The following is a 13,313-nucleotide window of genomic DNA, read 5'->3' as shown; positions in this document are numbered from 1 at the left end:
AATTGAAAAAACTTCTGATTTACTACAGAGACACTGAAGATTCGATAGTAAATTTAAAAAATGCATTAGAAATAATGGGGTAGTCCTAAACATTTAATGCACCAAAGAATAAAACCGTTGAATCAACAATTTCTCTATACACTGTATCGGGCAAATGAGGAGAGCTATTTTCGATGGAATCAAAAAATTGAATTCAATTAGTTTTTGATAAAATAGGTGTTAATAAATGATTAATTGTGATAATTGCTCTGGAAATTGTAATTTTTCCTTGGAAATTGGAACTTCAGGAAGTCACAACAAAACACAAATTGATTACTCGAAAAATACACAAATAATCGAATGATGCAAACTCAACTTCATCTAATCGCTTTGATCAATTTCGCAAATTTGTTCCTAAGTCAAACTAATTATGAGCATCTATAATGAAATTGTAAATGCATGAAAATAATTTGAGCATTAAAAAAACCATGAGGAGTAGAAAAGAGGGATTTTGCGGGAGGGAAAAGCTTTAAAAATTAATCTCATCATACCAAACGTTATGTTTTGTAATTTTGGAATGTACTAACTAATTTTCTTTCGTTTCTGGCGAGATTTCGTGCTCACGCTGCTTTCAGTGCCATCCAGAAGCGTGGACTAGAAGAAAATCAAAAATAGTATTGGCAAAAATTTTCATCAGAAATGCATCTCAATGGAGCACTCGAAATAGCAAAAAGTGCTTACATCTGAATCAAGCACCATTTCAAAACTTCATTTTATTCCATTTTATATCTGAAATTGAAAGTGATAGCCAAATTATTTCTTCGTGAACTTGAAAAAAAGTGTCGGCAAAAGCGTTCACGAAGCACTCGATTCATTAATTTGTTTCACAGAAAAAAAATCAAAAATAGAAGCTACGGGCACGCTTATTTGAAATTTAACGCAAAATTACAACGGCTTCCTAAACTTAAATAACGGCTTCCTAAATCTCTCATACTTACATACAAGAATGACAACTTCCAAAACTGTACATTGAATGGATGCGAAATCTTAAGTCAATCGTTTTTATTTTTGTTCGAAAGCATTAGAAAACAATGACAAACTTCATCCTAATAGCTTCACAACATTCTTTTTCAGAGGTCTTTTGCTACGACGAGCACGAGGCATGCTGGTAAGCAGCTCTTGTGGGATGTAACGGTGGTAGGCTCCCTAGCCCCCAGCTGGATTAGTGCGGGGTCGGTTTGTAGCCCTGGTACGGCTGCCGCTGAAGCAGAAGAGCGAAAAAATGATAAAAATGAAGACAGTAGATGATGGATATCTTTTTCAACCGCTAACTTTTCAGCTTCAGGGCGCCGCTGGCCCCAGTACAAATATTTTTGAACAAGCTTAGTAAGAACCTTAGCATAAGTACTGAGGAACCTAGGACAGGCAGCTTTTAAAACAAAGAATCTCCCTGGCAATACTGATTGCGAACGCCGCTTGCGTACTCGGTACAAAAAAAATGACAAAAACAACTTTCGAAGAAATTTTTTATTTGTAATGCAATATATATATTTTTTTTCTGGTGTCGAGTTCCGTGTTCTTATTAAAAGAACGTAACCCGTATCGCGTTTAATTTTAAACACATCAATCCAAATCATCTCCTTTTTATCAGTTTCACTTCCATATGTAAAAAATTCCAAGGGTTTGGACTGGAATATGTGATGAAGGGACTCCTAACTGTAACCTCGGTTGCTATGATTTTTTAGTTTCTGATTTTTAGTTTCTGGGCAAATTTAGGAAATAGAAAAACATCTATTTCGAAAAATTGCTTTTTGTCTCGATTCTGATTGTTCAATATGGTATTTGTCTACTTACAGCAGACGACGAGCATGAATATGCAGTTGTCTAGAAAACGAAGGAGAATCAACAATTGAGTTTAACATCTTGAACACTGGAAAAAACAGAGTAAACCTGAATCAAACGTCAATAGATGCGATCAGATACATTGGTGTGAAGCAGCTTCCCGATTTACCAAATTTGGAGGAAACAAATAAAGGCAACTTGACTGGTACGGGACGACCAGGTGAAAAGAAGTTGAGCGTTAACAGATTCAAAATTAACTCTTCAAATTTAAGCGGCGGTCAAACTCTTTCAGACACACATTTGTGTAGCGCCTTGGTCCTGGATTCCCATCAAAATGTCTTAATAGTTAGTTGTCTTCATTTCTGCAAGACACCGTTGAAAAGAGAATGGAATCATTTCAAACAAGTTTCATGATGATAAGGAATATGAACTTTTTTAAACATGCACAATTAAAACAAATGTTTTGTTGATTCTAAATTTTTTAGAATAAATAAAACGCACAATCAGCATGTTTTTGCACGTGCAATATAGTTGATGTTTTTGCCTTCTGATTTCTACATTTTGAAAGAGAAAAATCTAAATTTTTTTTCAAGTATACCTACGGGTGAAGGCTTTTTTGCCCCCCATTGAGTAAAACCAAGTCATGAGTCAACAACAACTGACGGAATCTCAGCTACCAATTACTCACGAAGTGCTGATTGAAACGGAGACAAATTTCAGAAATGCGCTAACAGCAAACAAATCGACGACACAAACAAAACAAATCCAAATAATCAAAATCATCCCCCCATTCTCGAGAGAAATTGTAAGGTCAGCTGAAAATCTGGCGCAGGCATATCGAAGTTGTGCTTCCGATATACTTAAACAATTCCCCACAACAATGCAACAGAAGATGACAATCTCAAAAACAATAACCGTGACGAAAGATGACCGCAAACTTCATACACTGACAGTTATTGCTCCCCCCGAAGCAGAGCAATTCATTACTAGCATCAAAAGCGAAGGAATCATTCTACTTAACAGGACGGTATTTCCCATGGGATGCTTTCCAAGGTCTCATAGACCCAAGAGCATTTACCCTAAACTAGCAAAAATCAAATTGTCGAACTTGCCTTATGTATGCAACGATATCGAAGCGAAATTAATTCTCCAATTGCCAGAAGACATAATTCATAGCCCCATATTCCAACGTGAGACCTGTATCGTTACTGAACCGGGTCAGTATGTTTACACAGGAAGAGCAATTTTAGAAGTTAAAATACAAAACGAAGAACAAGAGAAAAAGCTGAAGGACTGGTCTTATAAATCGAGAATGGATGGCTTCAAAATGTGGGAAGGTGTAGAAAACTCGTTTCACATACCTTCACTACATGAATGTCAAAAATGCAAGATGTCTGGACGCCAAGAAAAAGGTCATCACGATGATTGGTGTAACATAGGGAACCAAATAACCAAAAATCCAAATAATCACTACCCACAAAAACCAAGCTCCAATAATGCCAGCGACGAGAAAAACGATAACGAAACAACAAGCGATAAGTTTTGTAATGGTACCGAAAATGAAGAAGATAAGAATGTTGAAGCACCACCATCTGGAGTTTTGATTGATGAATCTAAAACAAACAGTGCAGCTACTCCAAGCGAAGAAAAACAAAAGGATGAGGTTCTCAACAATCAGGTCGTAGATTTTCATTCTTACTCTGCAAAAGAAAAAAAACGACAAATTAAATATCGAAAATTGTGACATTCGACCAGAAGGGACAAAGTGCAATCTCTGCAGACTTCGAAATTTTAGCAGTGAACCTTCCGAGTTAATGATTTTGAAGGATTAACGACGTTATTCGGATGATTAGCAGAACGGTGAAGGTCAGGATATTCCCGTATTTTAAAATTTTAAATTTTCGAAGTGATGACGTAACATTTCTGAGAAACGTCAGAAACGGCCATTTTAGCAAAAAGAACTAAGAAAAACAACAACAACCTTATCTGCGATTGCGAACAAGACGAAAATCGAGATTAAAAAACGACAACATAGCAGAGAACGTTCCGAGTTGCAACTATTGTGCTGCTACAATAGTTGCAAGGCCGTTGCGAACAACGGTGAAGGGTAAGAGACAGCCTTCCGGATTAGGAGGAAATCAAGATTAACGAGCTTGATTCAGCGGATTCGTCAATCCGGAAGGGTAAAGGAACTAGAACTTTTATCCTGTTGCATAAACTTTTAGCTTCCTGTCATGTCCTGACTTGAATTTAATTAATATCTAGATTCATTTTGATAAGGATGAGAAGCTAGGAGTTGGGGGAAAGTGTTGATCCATCTTCGATGGAGATGATGATTTTTATCTACTGAACAAAAACAATAATAATATAAGTAGTAACCCTGTTTTTAGGAGTGACCTCGTGGTCTGGGGATACTGAGACCCAGCCATGAGCTCACTATTTGCATGTAATTAAGTTAATTTGAGCGTTCTGGTCGAAGCCGGAGAACAGTAACGTTTTTGTCGAGCCGATGTTGGAAAGACCACCGAAAAGTACTGGCTTGGTAGAGACGGTGAAAAGCATGCAAAGCTCTGTTTAGACGCTAGCCAGTCGTCTTAAGACTTAGTTTTGTTATCCGTCGATATGTATCTTCCGGGCGAATGTTACATACATGTTTTTATGGCGCTCCTGGGTGTTATTCTTTTTTAACATCATGACCGGCAGAACCGTTAACGAGCACTCCGCGCCGAGCGGATGCTCACATTAACGCCCTTAATAGGCCTAAACCGCCGGAGCGGAAGGGTAGTTCGGAACGCGGAAGCCTTCCGGATTACCGGGAATAGTTTTTTAACCTAGTTAAGACCGAAAATTCACGAACCAGGAAGGGTGGGGGAAATCGCGAACCCCTCATCCCCTGAGTGGTTTGTGACCAAAAACACTTAAAGATATAAGTAAAACCAAACAAAAAGTAGTATAGTACCCAAGAAAAACAAAAAACATAAAAAATAACCGAAAAAACCAAAAACAGTAAAAAAAAAAGTAAAAAATCAGTAGAAATCATCCCCCCAGACAAGATGTGATCCAACCCCCCCGTTTGTTGTTGATAGATATATTGTTGTTACAGGCATTTATATCAGTCAGGATCGTTACGATCAGTTTTGTAGCCCGTTTGTGAGGCTTGTACTGTAGGGTTATTTGAGCATTTAAGCACGTTAATGATAAATTGCGCTCAATCCGGAAGGGTCAGCTGATTTGCGCTCAATTCGGAAGGGTCTTGGGTGAAGACCGATCCGGCAAGCAGTACAAGGAGCAACAAGAAGGGGCTCAACGACAACAACAATCGACTGTTGGGTATCGTTAACAAGTTTTGTAGCCCTTTTGGTACAAAAAGTAAAATAGTAACCTGTGGGGGGCTCGACAGTGCTGCACTGTAGTGACCCTTCACCGAACTGCGAATATCCGAGTTAAGCACCTTAATTCGGATATTGAGGAAACCCGGAGGGGTATAGTATTACTAATATTATTATTTATATAGCCTATATTAATAGTCTTATATCGTTTTTCAGTGAAAAACAACGAAAACAGACCGGTTTTTAGGGTCAAAATAGCGATATTTTGATCCCCCCACAAGTCGCGATTTTTGAGATATCGATATTTTTTGAAACGGAAAAAAGCACTAAGTTAGTGTGTTACATCGTAACTGCACTACCATAATAGATAGAACCGGTTAAGTTTAGTTCGGAAGTGGTTGGAACTATTTTGGAACCAAAAACCGAATTTTCGTGATTTTTGAGAAAACGGAACACTATAAATTTAGAAAATTTTTTGAAATTTTTGAGTTACGACAGTAAAATTAGTTGTTCGGACAACGTCCACTAGTGAATCTACGAGTTTTAAAACCTGCTACCCGAAAGCCTTCCGGGTTGCAGAGAAATCGAACATAACGTGTTTGATTTGGTGGATTCATCAATCCGGAGGGGTCCAGGTAGCATAGTTTTTCCCAAATTTTTTCTGCCAAAGCGTTTTAGATCGGGTCTTTTGAATTGAACTAGAAGAGTATAGGCCTTCTGAGCTCGGATCAATAATTTTTAGGTCGGAAGGACCAGAATTGCGGAAAAAGTTAGGTGGAACCTATAAGTGAGAAATTTTTTGAGTTTGCAAGAAAGACGTTTTGGCTGATAACTTTTCGACAACTGGACAGATCCGGTTAATCTTAGTACCATTAGATCAGAAATTAGCTAAACTTAGTAGTAGGAAAGAGAATTACTTGAAAAAGCCAGCGAGAAAATTTTTTTTGAGATTGTTTTTAGCAAATTACACAAATCCGGAGGGGTACACCCTTCACGTTTTATAAATTTTTCCGAAAAAACCCTTAGACCCCTACCAAAAGGTAATAGCGGTTGAATAAAGTAACTTTAGGCCATTCTAGACCAAAAGGGAGGGCTAAAGGCACAGCAAAAGCTTAATCGAGCCGAAGTTAGGCCAGCGATAAGACCCTTCACCGTTAGCGTGAATTGTCAAATAAGAGGCTTAACTTCAATCCGGAAGGGTCTAGGAAGGTACTAAATACCCTTCCCAGTTAATTGAAAGAGCATAATTGCATCGGAGAACGTAACGTATCCGGAGGGGTATAGGTTGAAAAAAGGAAATCTCCGAAAAGCCACTTTTACAAAACCGGAGGGCTCCCAATCCGGAGGGGTCAAAGATTTTTCAAGTTAGGAGGGGTCCGAATCCGGAGGGATCTTATAGTTGCTAATTCGGAGGGGTCCAAATCCGGAGGGGTCTTATAGTAACCAACTCAGAGGGGTCCAAATCCGGAGGGGTCTAGATTCTATCAATCCGGAAGGGTCCTATTTGTGCCAATCCGGAGGGGTATTGTTTTATTAAGGACTTATGTAGACGAAAGAAAGACTAAAAAGTGAGAGGTATTAGGTTATTAGCACACAAGCTAGGTATCAGTGACTGCACTGGTAACTTGCCTTCCAATAAGAACCAGATTAATACAGAAAAGGTCCGAACTCGGATATTCGCGACACTAAGTCTAAATTAAAAAGAGCGTGATTCATTGGTGTGGATTGAAACATAATACGTTTTTGGGAAAAGTGACTGCCCTGAGGATTTTAGTAGGTCTAGTTCGGGCAGTCCGAAGGCAGATAGGTAACACAGTGCTCGGTGGGTGCAATAGACGCCCACTTGAGAAAATTACTGCCTTCAAAGTTTTGTCTGTTTGGTGCAGCACCGAGCAGGGAAAACTTTTTCTTTAAAAGACAGGTTCGACTATTGTACTGCGACCGACTAAGAGTACAAGACACATAGGTTTTTTTATATAATACATTCATATTGTGTCAAAATAAATTATTTGTTTTTGATTTTAAATCAACATAAACTGTGCTTGATTGGGTAGTGAGTACACTATCTTTTAAATTGACTGATAACATCATATTGTGCTAATTTCAAAATCTTTGGACCGATAATCGGTTAGTGTGAATAAATTTTATACAAACTGTACTGTGACAACATACAGGGATTCTTGGTCACTATTTAATAGAATCTTGTGGAATTTATTGTGTTGTGTCATTATTATTGTTAATAAAACTATAAGGTCTCTAGCAATCGAGTTAAGTATAGGCATTAAAAAGTGACAAATAGAAAATGAGTCTAGACAAGTCAAGGATACCAAAACGAGGTAATAGCTCTAGGAAATTCATACCTGAAAAGCAAAGAAAAACGATGACCGATCCTTTTGTGGATTGGATCAAGCGATCCCGGTCCGATAAAGAGGAGACGGTTTCAGGCAGAATGGTTGAAACGAGAAGTCAGAAGACCTCAGAAGAGCGAAGAGAACTGTTAGAAGTGGAGGTCAATACGGACCATACCATGAACGACAACCAGGAAGTAAATGGACTGGAAGGGGGAGGCAGAAGGCTGGCGAGTGAATCTACTCCGGTAGAGCAAGGCCAAGATTTTGCCACTTCAACCGGGACATTGGATCGGGAAGAGATGTCGGAACTGTCCGACATCTCAACTGAAGTAGCGGCAACTAGAAGATCTCCAACAGACAACACTATGATGGCAAGCGGAACTGGGAAACAAACAACGTCATCATCGTTCTCAGAAAGAATGAAGAACACCTTCGGAAACATCTTTCCATTCAGCATGGGAGGAGGAGCAGGAAACGATGATGAGTCCCAGGAGGAAGAGGATGAAGAGGAGCAAGGGGACTTTGGATCTCAAGTCAGCCTCAATAGTTCGATCCAGGAGAGTGAGGCACACGTCGGAAGAGAGACTGGAACCATGGACAAATTTGGTGTAGTGACAACGATAAGCAAAGAGGCAAACACACCGGGCCAGTCAAAGGACTTCGCGATTAGGACAAGTTCGGAGCCACAACCTGGAGAGAGTAGAACCAGAGGGCTTGGCAACGCGTTAATGGATCCTGAATTAAATAATGAAAAGACGTTGAAGCAGAGAGTCAAGGCCCGGATCTCGACAAGCACGAAGTTACCTGGGACCGACAGGGTTACATCACCACTAGTGACGCCACTCATGGATAACGGGGCAGCACTAGAGGAAGCCTTAAACAACATAGTGGGCAGTTTAGGAGAACAAAATGAACAGATGTCGATAAGGATGAGTGAACTAGAAAGAGCAGTTCACATTGAAAGAGAAAGTCTGCGGGAAGAAATAAACCGCAACAGACAAGAAGTTGGCAGAAGCGAAAAACGCTTGAAAGAAAGAACGGACGAGCATATGGCGAAGAACTTGTCGCGAATGACCAGAGAGGCGGAACAGCGAGAGTTACGCTTAAGAGACGACATGGAGAGGTTAAGAATTCAGCAAGAGCAGTCTCTTGGGACTCTTGACACAAAAATAGACGCGATGATGGAGAGGCGAACTCAGGCTATCATGGATAGGTTGGACGGGCTACTAAGCAGCAAGAGTGGACCAAAAGAAGGAGAGCCGAACTCGGGAGGTCCCAGCAGGGAACCGAGTGTGAACTTCAATGAACATCAAAGGAGGAAGACGTATGGATCCACTAGAGGCAGGGGCAGTTCATCAGGCTATGCCACAAGGGGTAATACAGCATGGGGCCCGAACAGTAGAGCAAGCTCAACGGGGAACAGACAAACCTCTAACGAACGACCAACGCAAGACACACATGCGACTGGGAGAAGTGATTCCGGCAACAGGGGGCATGCAAGCCCGAGGAGGAGTCATATGGGCCAAGCGGGAAACGCTCACGGTGATTCGGATTGCAGGGATGCACCGCACACAGAGCCTTCGACAAGGTGTGAGGACACTCAAGCGGGACACTCAAGGGATGCTACGGCAATGGCCACAGCATTTGAACCCCTGAACAGGTCGTTGGAGACATTCCTGACGAGGTTATCTAGAACCAATGAACGCAGTGAGAAGTCCAGAAGAGTCTTTAAGAAGCCAAGATGCTACAAAGACGAATCTGATGGCTGTATTGATACCTGGATAGAGGTAATGAAGCTGCATTTCGAGGAAGAGGACTTGTCGGAGAGACAGGAATGCAGCGCGCTCACCAGCAACTTGGAAGTGACAGCCCTGAACTGTGTCACGGCCAAGAAGCAATATCAACGTGACACTGCTGAAAAAATCTTCGAAATCTTGTTAAACCGTTTCGGATCAGGGGTGCAGGGGCACCAGGCGATGATGCGCTTCGAGAAACGGAGGCAACGAGAAGATGAAACAATAGACAAGTTTCTCGATGATTTGGAAATGCTGAGAAGACGCAGCCAACCGGATGAGTCACACCGAAGGATGAACCTGGCCGTAGCCTCAAAATTCATCGGTGGTGTGAAAAATGATGAACTTCGCACAATGCTAGCAACGCATTACACACCACTATCAACTAATGCGCCAACACCGGAGGAGTTGAGGCTCAAATCAAAAGAGTATCTGTTGTTGAAACCTCCTTCGAGATCTGGATATTACAAGAACAATTATGGAAATTTTATCAACGGACCAGCAAACCAACGGAACAATTGGTACAAACCGAGGGATGATATGGACAAGAGACGTTCTTGTGCTAATTGCAGTTCAACAGACCATCATGTGTCAGCATGCCCAGCTTACAAACAAGGCACGAAAGCAATAGGCTTTAGCCTCGAGGACGAAGATGCGTCAGAGTTGGACCATGAGGATTTCATGCGAGGAGTAATTGCGAAACTCGGCCCGAGGTGTTTCTTTTGTAACTTGGAAGGTCATTTTAAATCAGATTGTCCGCATTTCTGGGATGCAGTGGCAGACATCAAGCATCCAAGACATGAAGAAGCTTTGTCAGGAGTGAAAGCCAGCAAGGCTCGACTTTTGAGTGAAGCGGAGGCACGCAGAAAGGATAAACCTCAAGAGCTGGTAGCAAAGAAGATGCAAGCGGTAACAGAAGAAGCACGTGAACCGGAACCAGCAACTGCGGCCGATGACTTCAAAATCGATTATAGGGCAGCTGCGAAAGATGCTATAAATAGAGTACAACAGGAACTAGTGACGAAAGAGATTGAACAAAAGGTGAAACTCGAGCTGGAGAATGAAAAATTACAGGAGCAATTGAACGCCTTCGAAGCAACGGAAGTTGAAGAGGCAAAAGCACCAAGCAGCTTGAGTATGAAACTTAATGTTATCTCTGGTCAGAGGTTCGGTTTGGCACCGCAAGGAAGTAAAATACAGTCGATAATCTCGGTGGCAGGGCATCAGGTAATCAGAAATCTGAGTGAACCGTCTGAGTTCACTTTGATGCATTTGGACACATATGCAGACTATCTGAGGCAGATGGAGCCACGCACCGAGTCGAGGGCTGTGAGGGCACTACTAACGGCGGGTGGCCCTCGCATGAAGAAACTTCATGGACGCTACCTAGAAGTCTATGGGCCGTATCAAGTGATGCTGAACGTGGATGGGATCAGTATCTACACCAGGACTTATGTAACAACAGATGATGACCAAATAGGGCAGATCTATTTGGGAGAAGAGGAACTCAAGGTCCGCAGGATAGGCCACGACGCCATGATGGAACAAGACACAGTACACATTGGATATGAAGCAGATGTGACAGCACATCTGCTCGACACCAACGGAACAAAAATCGGAGTCACAGGGCTTCTGGACACAGGAGCGGTAGTGAGTGTGATGCCGATAAAAACTTGGGAAAGAATGGGCTTCACGCGGGAAGATCTGATTCCTACGAATCTCCGACTGGCAGCCGCAAATCGAGGAGCCATCTACTTAGCCGGAAGAACACCGATAACGGTCCTTCACATGGGAGGACGAGATCTTTGGATGAGCTTCCTGGTGGTAGAGAATCTGGACGATGCCGACCAATTCATTTTGGGCAGAGATTTTGTCAGGAATTTTGACGTGATGATTGATTTGAACAACGGTCTGATACGGATTAGAAACCCGGACCGAAAGTATGTTAAGAGACCAATTAAAAGGATAATAACAGACGAAAATAAGGTACCAGTTTTTTTGGATAGAAAAGTAAAATTAAAACCAGGACAAGCTGTTGAGCAATTTTTAGAATGAGAAATTTAAATTCATTGAGTGATAGTAAACAGGTTTGCTTGGTACCGAATCCAAATAGTCAGAGTTCGGTGATTTTAGGCCGGAGCTTCTCGGTAACGCGAAACGGACTGTGTGTCAGTGTGTTGTTGAACACACTGGACACCACGGTTTCAATCCAGCGTGGAAAGAAGCTTGGCTACGCTTTGCCGATGAGGACCGACTATGAGGAGACACAAAACTTGAAGAAATATAGTGTGTAAGACTGTCCTTATCATGCAAATAAAGATAAAATTTTAAAGAGAATCAATGAATTAAAATCTATTTATAAATTGTTTTCAATGAAATCCGAAACGGACGACGGCTTATCAAGCTGCTCGAATTTTCCGGAACGCCCCTCGTCATATGAACTAGATTCTGACAAACCGGTTTTGCCAGAAATAGAACATTTAAAAGGGAAAATAGGTGAGGGAGATTTTGAAAAATTGCGGGACCTCCTAAATCGGAACGCCGATGTATTTTCAAAACATAAGGCGGACATCGGTTGCTGTAATTTCGTCGAACACGAGATCGAACTAGAAGAGGGCGCCGTTCCCCATAGGGAAGGCGCAAGGCGAATGACGCCACATAAATCGGAAGCGTGCCGAGCGGAAATAGAAATGTTGCTTGAATACGACATGATAGAACCCTCGAAATTGCCATGGGCTTGCGGAGTAGTAATGGCGAAAAAGAAAAGGGGGCAGCTTAGATTTTGTTGCTACTTTCGTTACTTGAACGCGGTAACGATAAAAGATGCGTACCCGATACCGCGAATAGATGAGAGCCTATCTAAACTTGGTGATGCCAAGTTCTTCACCACATTGGACTCTGCGAAAGAAGGACAGAGAGAAAACCGGATTCGCGTGCGAATTGGGGTTGTACCAGTGGAAGAGGATGCCCTTCGGCTTGTGCAATGCAACAGCAACCTTTCAAAGGCTGATGGCTCAGGCTTTGACAGGAGTGACCAAAAAGTACGGGAATCTCTTGATGTGCTACGTGGATGACGTAGTCATAGCGACACCGACCCTGGAGGATCACATTGACCGGCTCGATGAGGTCTTCGGATGTATAAAAAGAGCAGGCTTGAAATGCAAACCATCAAAATGTGAAATCCTTAGGGATTCGATCAAGTACCTGGGAAGAATGGTGGACAGGCATGGTGCGAGGCCAGATCCGGAAGCAGTAGAGGCTGTGATGACATGGAAGGCTCCGAGGACGGACACACAGCTAATGAGCTTCCTGGGGTTTGCCAATTATTACCGTGAATTCATTAAAGGATATGCGGACAAGGTGTACCCGATGCAGAAGCTGATGCGCAACAAAGGGAAAAAGTTCGAATGGAACGATGAGGCACAGGTTGCATTCGAGAACATAAAGCGGGAACTGTGCGAAGCGCCAGTGCTGGGCATGCCTACAGAAGAGGGCATGTATGTTCTCGACACAGACGCATCGGTGGTGGCCATCTCAGGAATCTTGCATCAAGAGCAAGAATGGAACGGAAGAACAGTTCTCCGTCCCATCACATACGGCAGCAAGGTCTTGAGTGACACAGAGATGAAATATGGCGCACCAAAAGCAGAGATGTTTGCAGTAGTCAACTTCGTGGAGAAGTACCGTGCATACTTGGGGAGCGCTCCCTTCAAGTTACGCGTGGACAACAGAGCGTTATCCTGGTTGAAGACCTACTCGATGGATCAGAGTTATATTGGTAGATGGATAGTAAGACTGGATGGCTACCTCATGATAATCGAACATAGGATGCGTGATAAACACCAGAATGCTGACAGCCTCAGCAAGAAAACTGAGTTCTATGAAAGATTGGAGCAGAAGCAGGCCAATCAGGCGGAAATAAAGGAGGGATTCTCGTTTCTGGACAAAGAAACTTATGAAGCGCTTCCCTTAACGAGATGGTTGGATAAGTCTGCACCCTGAGCTACCTGTAGAGAAAG

At 42.2% G+C, this 13,313-nt stretch overlaps 1 protein-coding gene across 1 annotated transcript in view; it reads right to left on the bottom strand.

The window, feature by feature from the left end:
• The window catches only part of LOC134850915 (IQ domain-containing protein E-like), a 71,493-nt gene that overhangs the window by 27,209 nt on the left and 30,971 nt on the right, over positions 1-13,313 (bottom strand). The window contains exons 2-3 of the mRNA XM_063866715.1: positions 721-770; positions 567-633 (exon numbers count right to left, since the gene is read on the bottom strand). Coding sequence (XP_063722785.1) covers positions 567-633; positions 721-738 — 85 coding nt within the window. The 5' untranslated portion in view covers positions 739-770. The remainder of the gene's footprint in view (positions 1-566; positions 634-720; positions 771-13,313) is intronic.

Source organism: Symsagittifera roscoffensis, chromosome 7 (assembly GCF_963678635.1).
Source record: "Symsagittifera roscoffensis chromosome 7, txSymRosc1.1, whole genome shotgun sequence".
NCBI lineage: Eukaryota > Metazoa > Xenacoelomorpha > Acoela > Convolutidae > Symsagittifera > Symsagittifera roscoffensis.
This window is presented reverse-complemented; position numbering and strand designations above follow the sequence as displayed.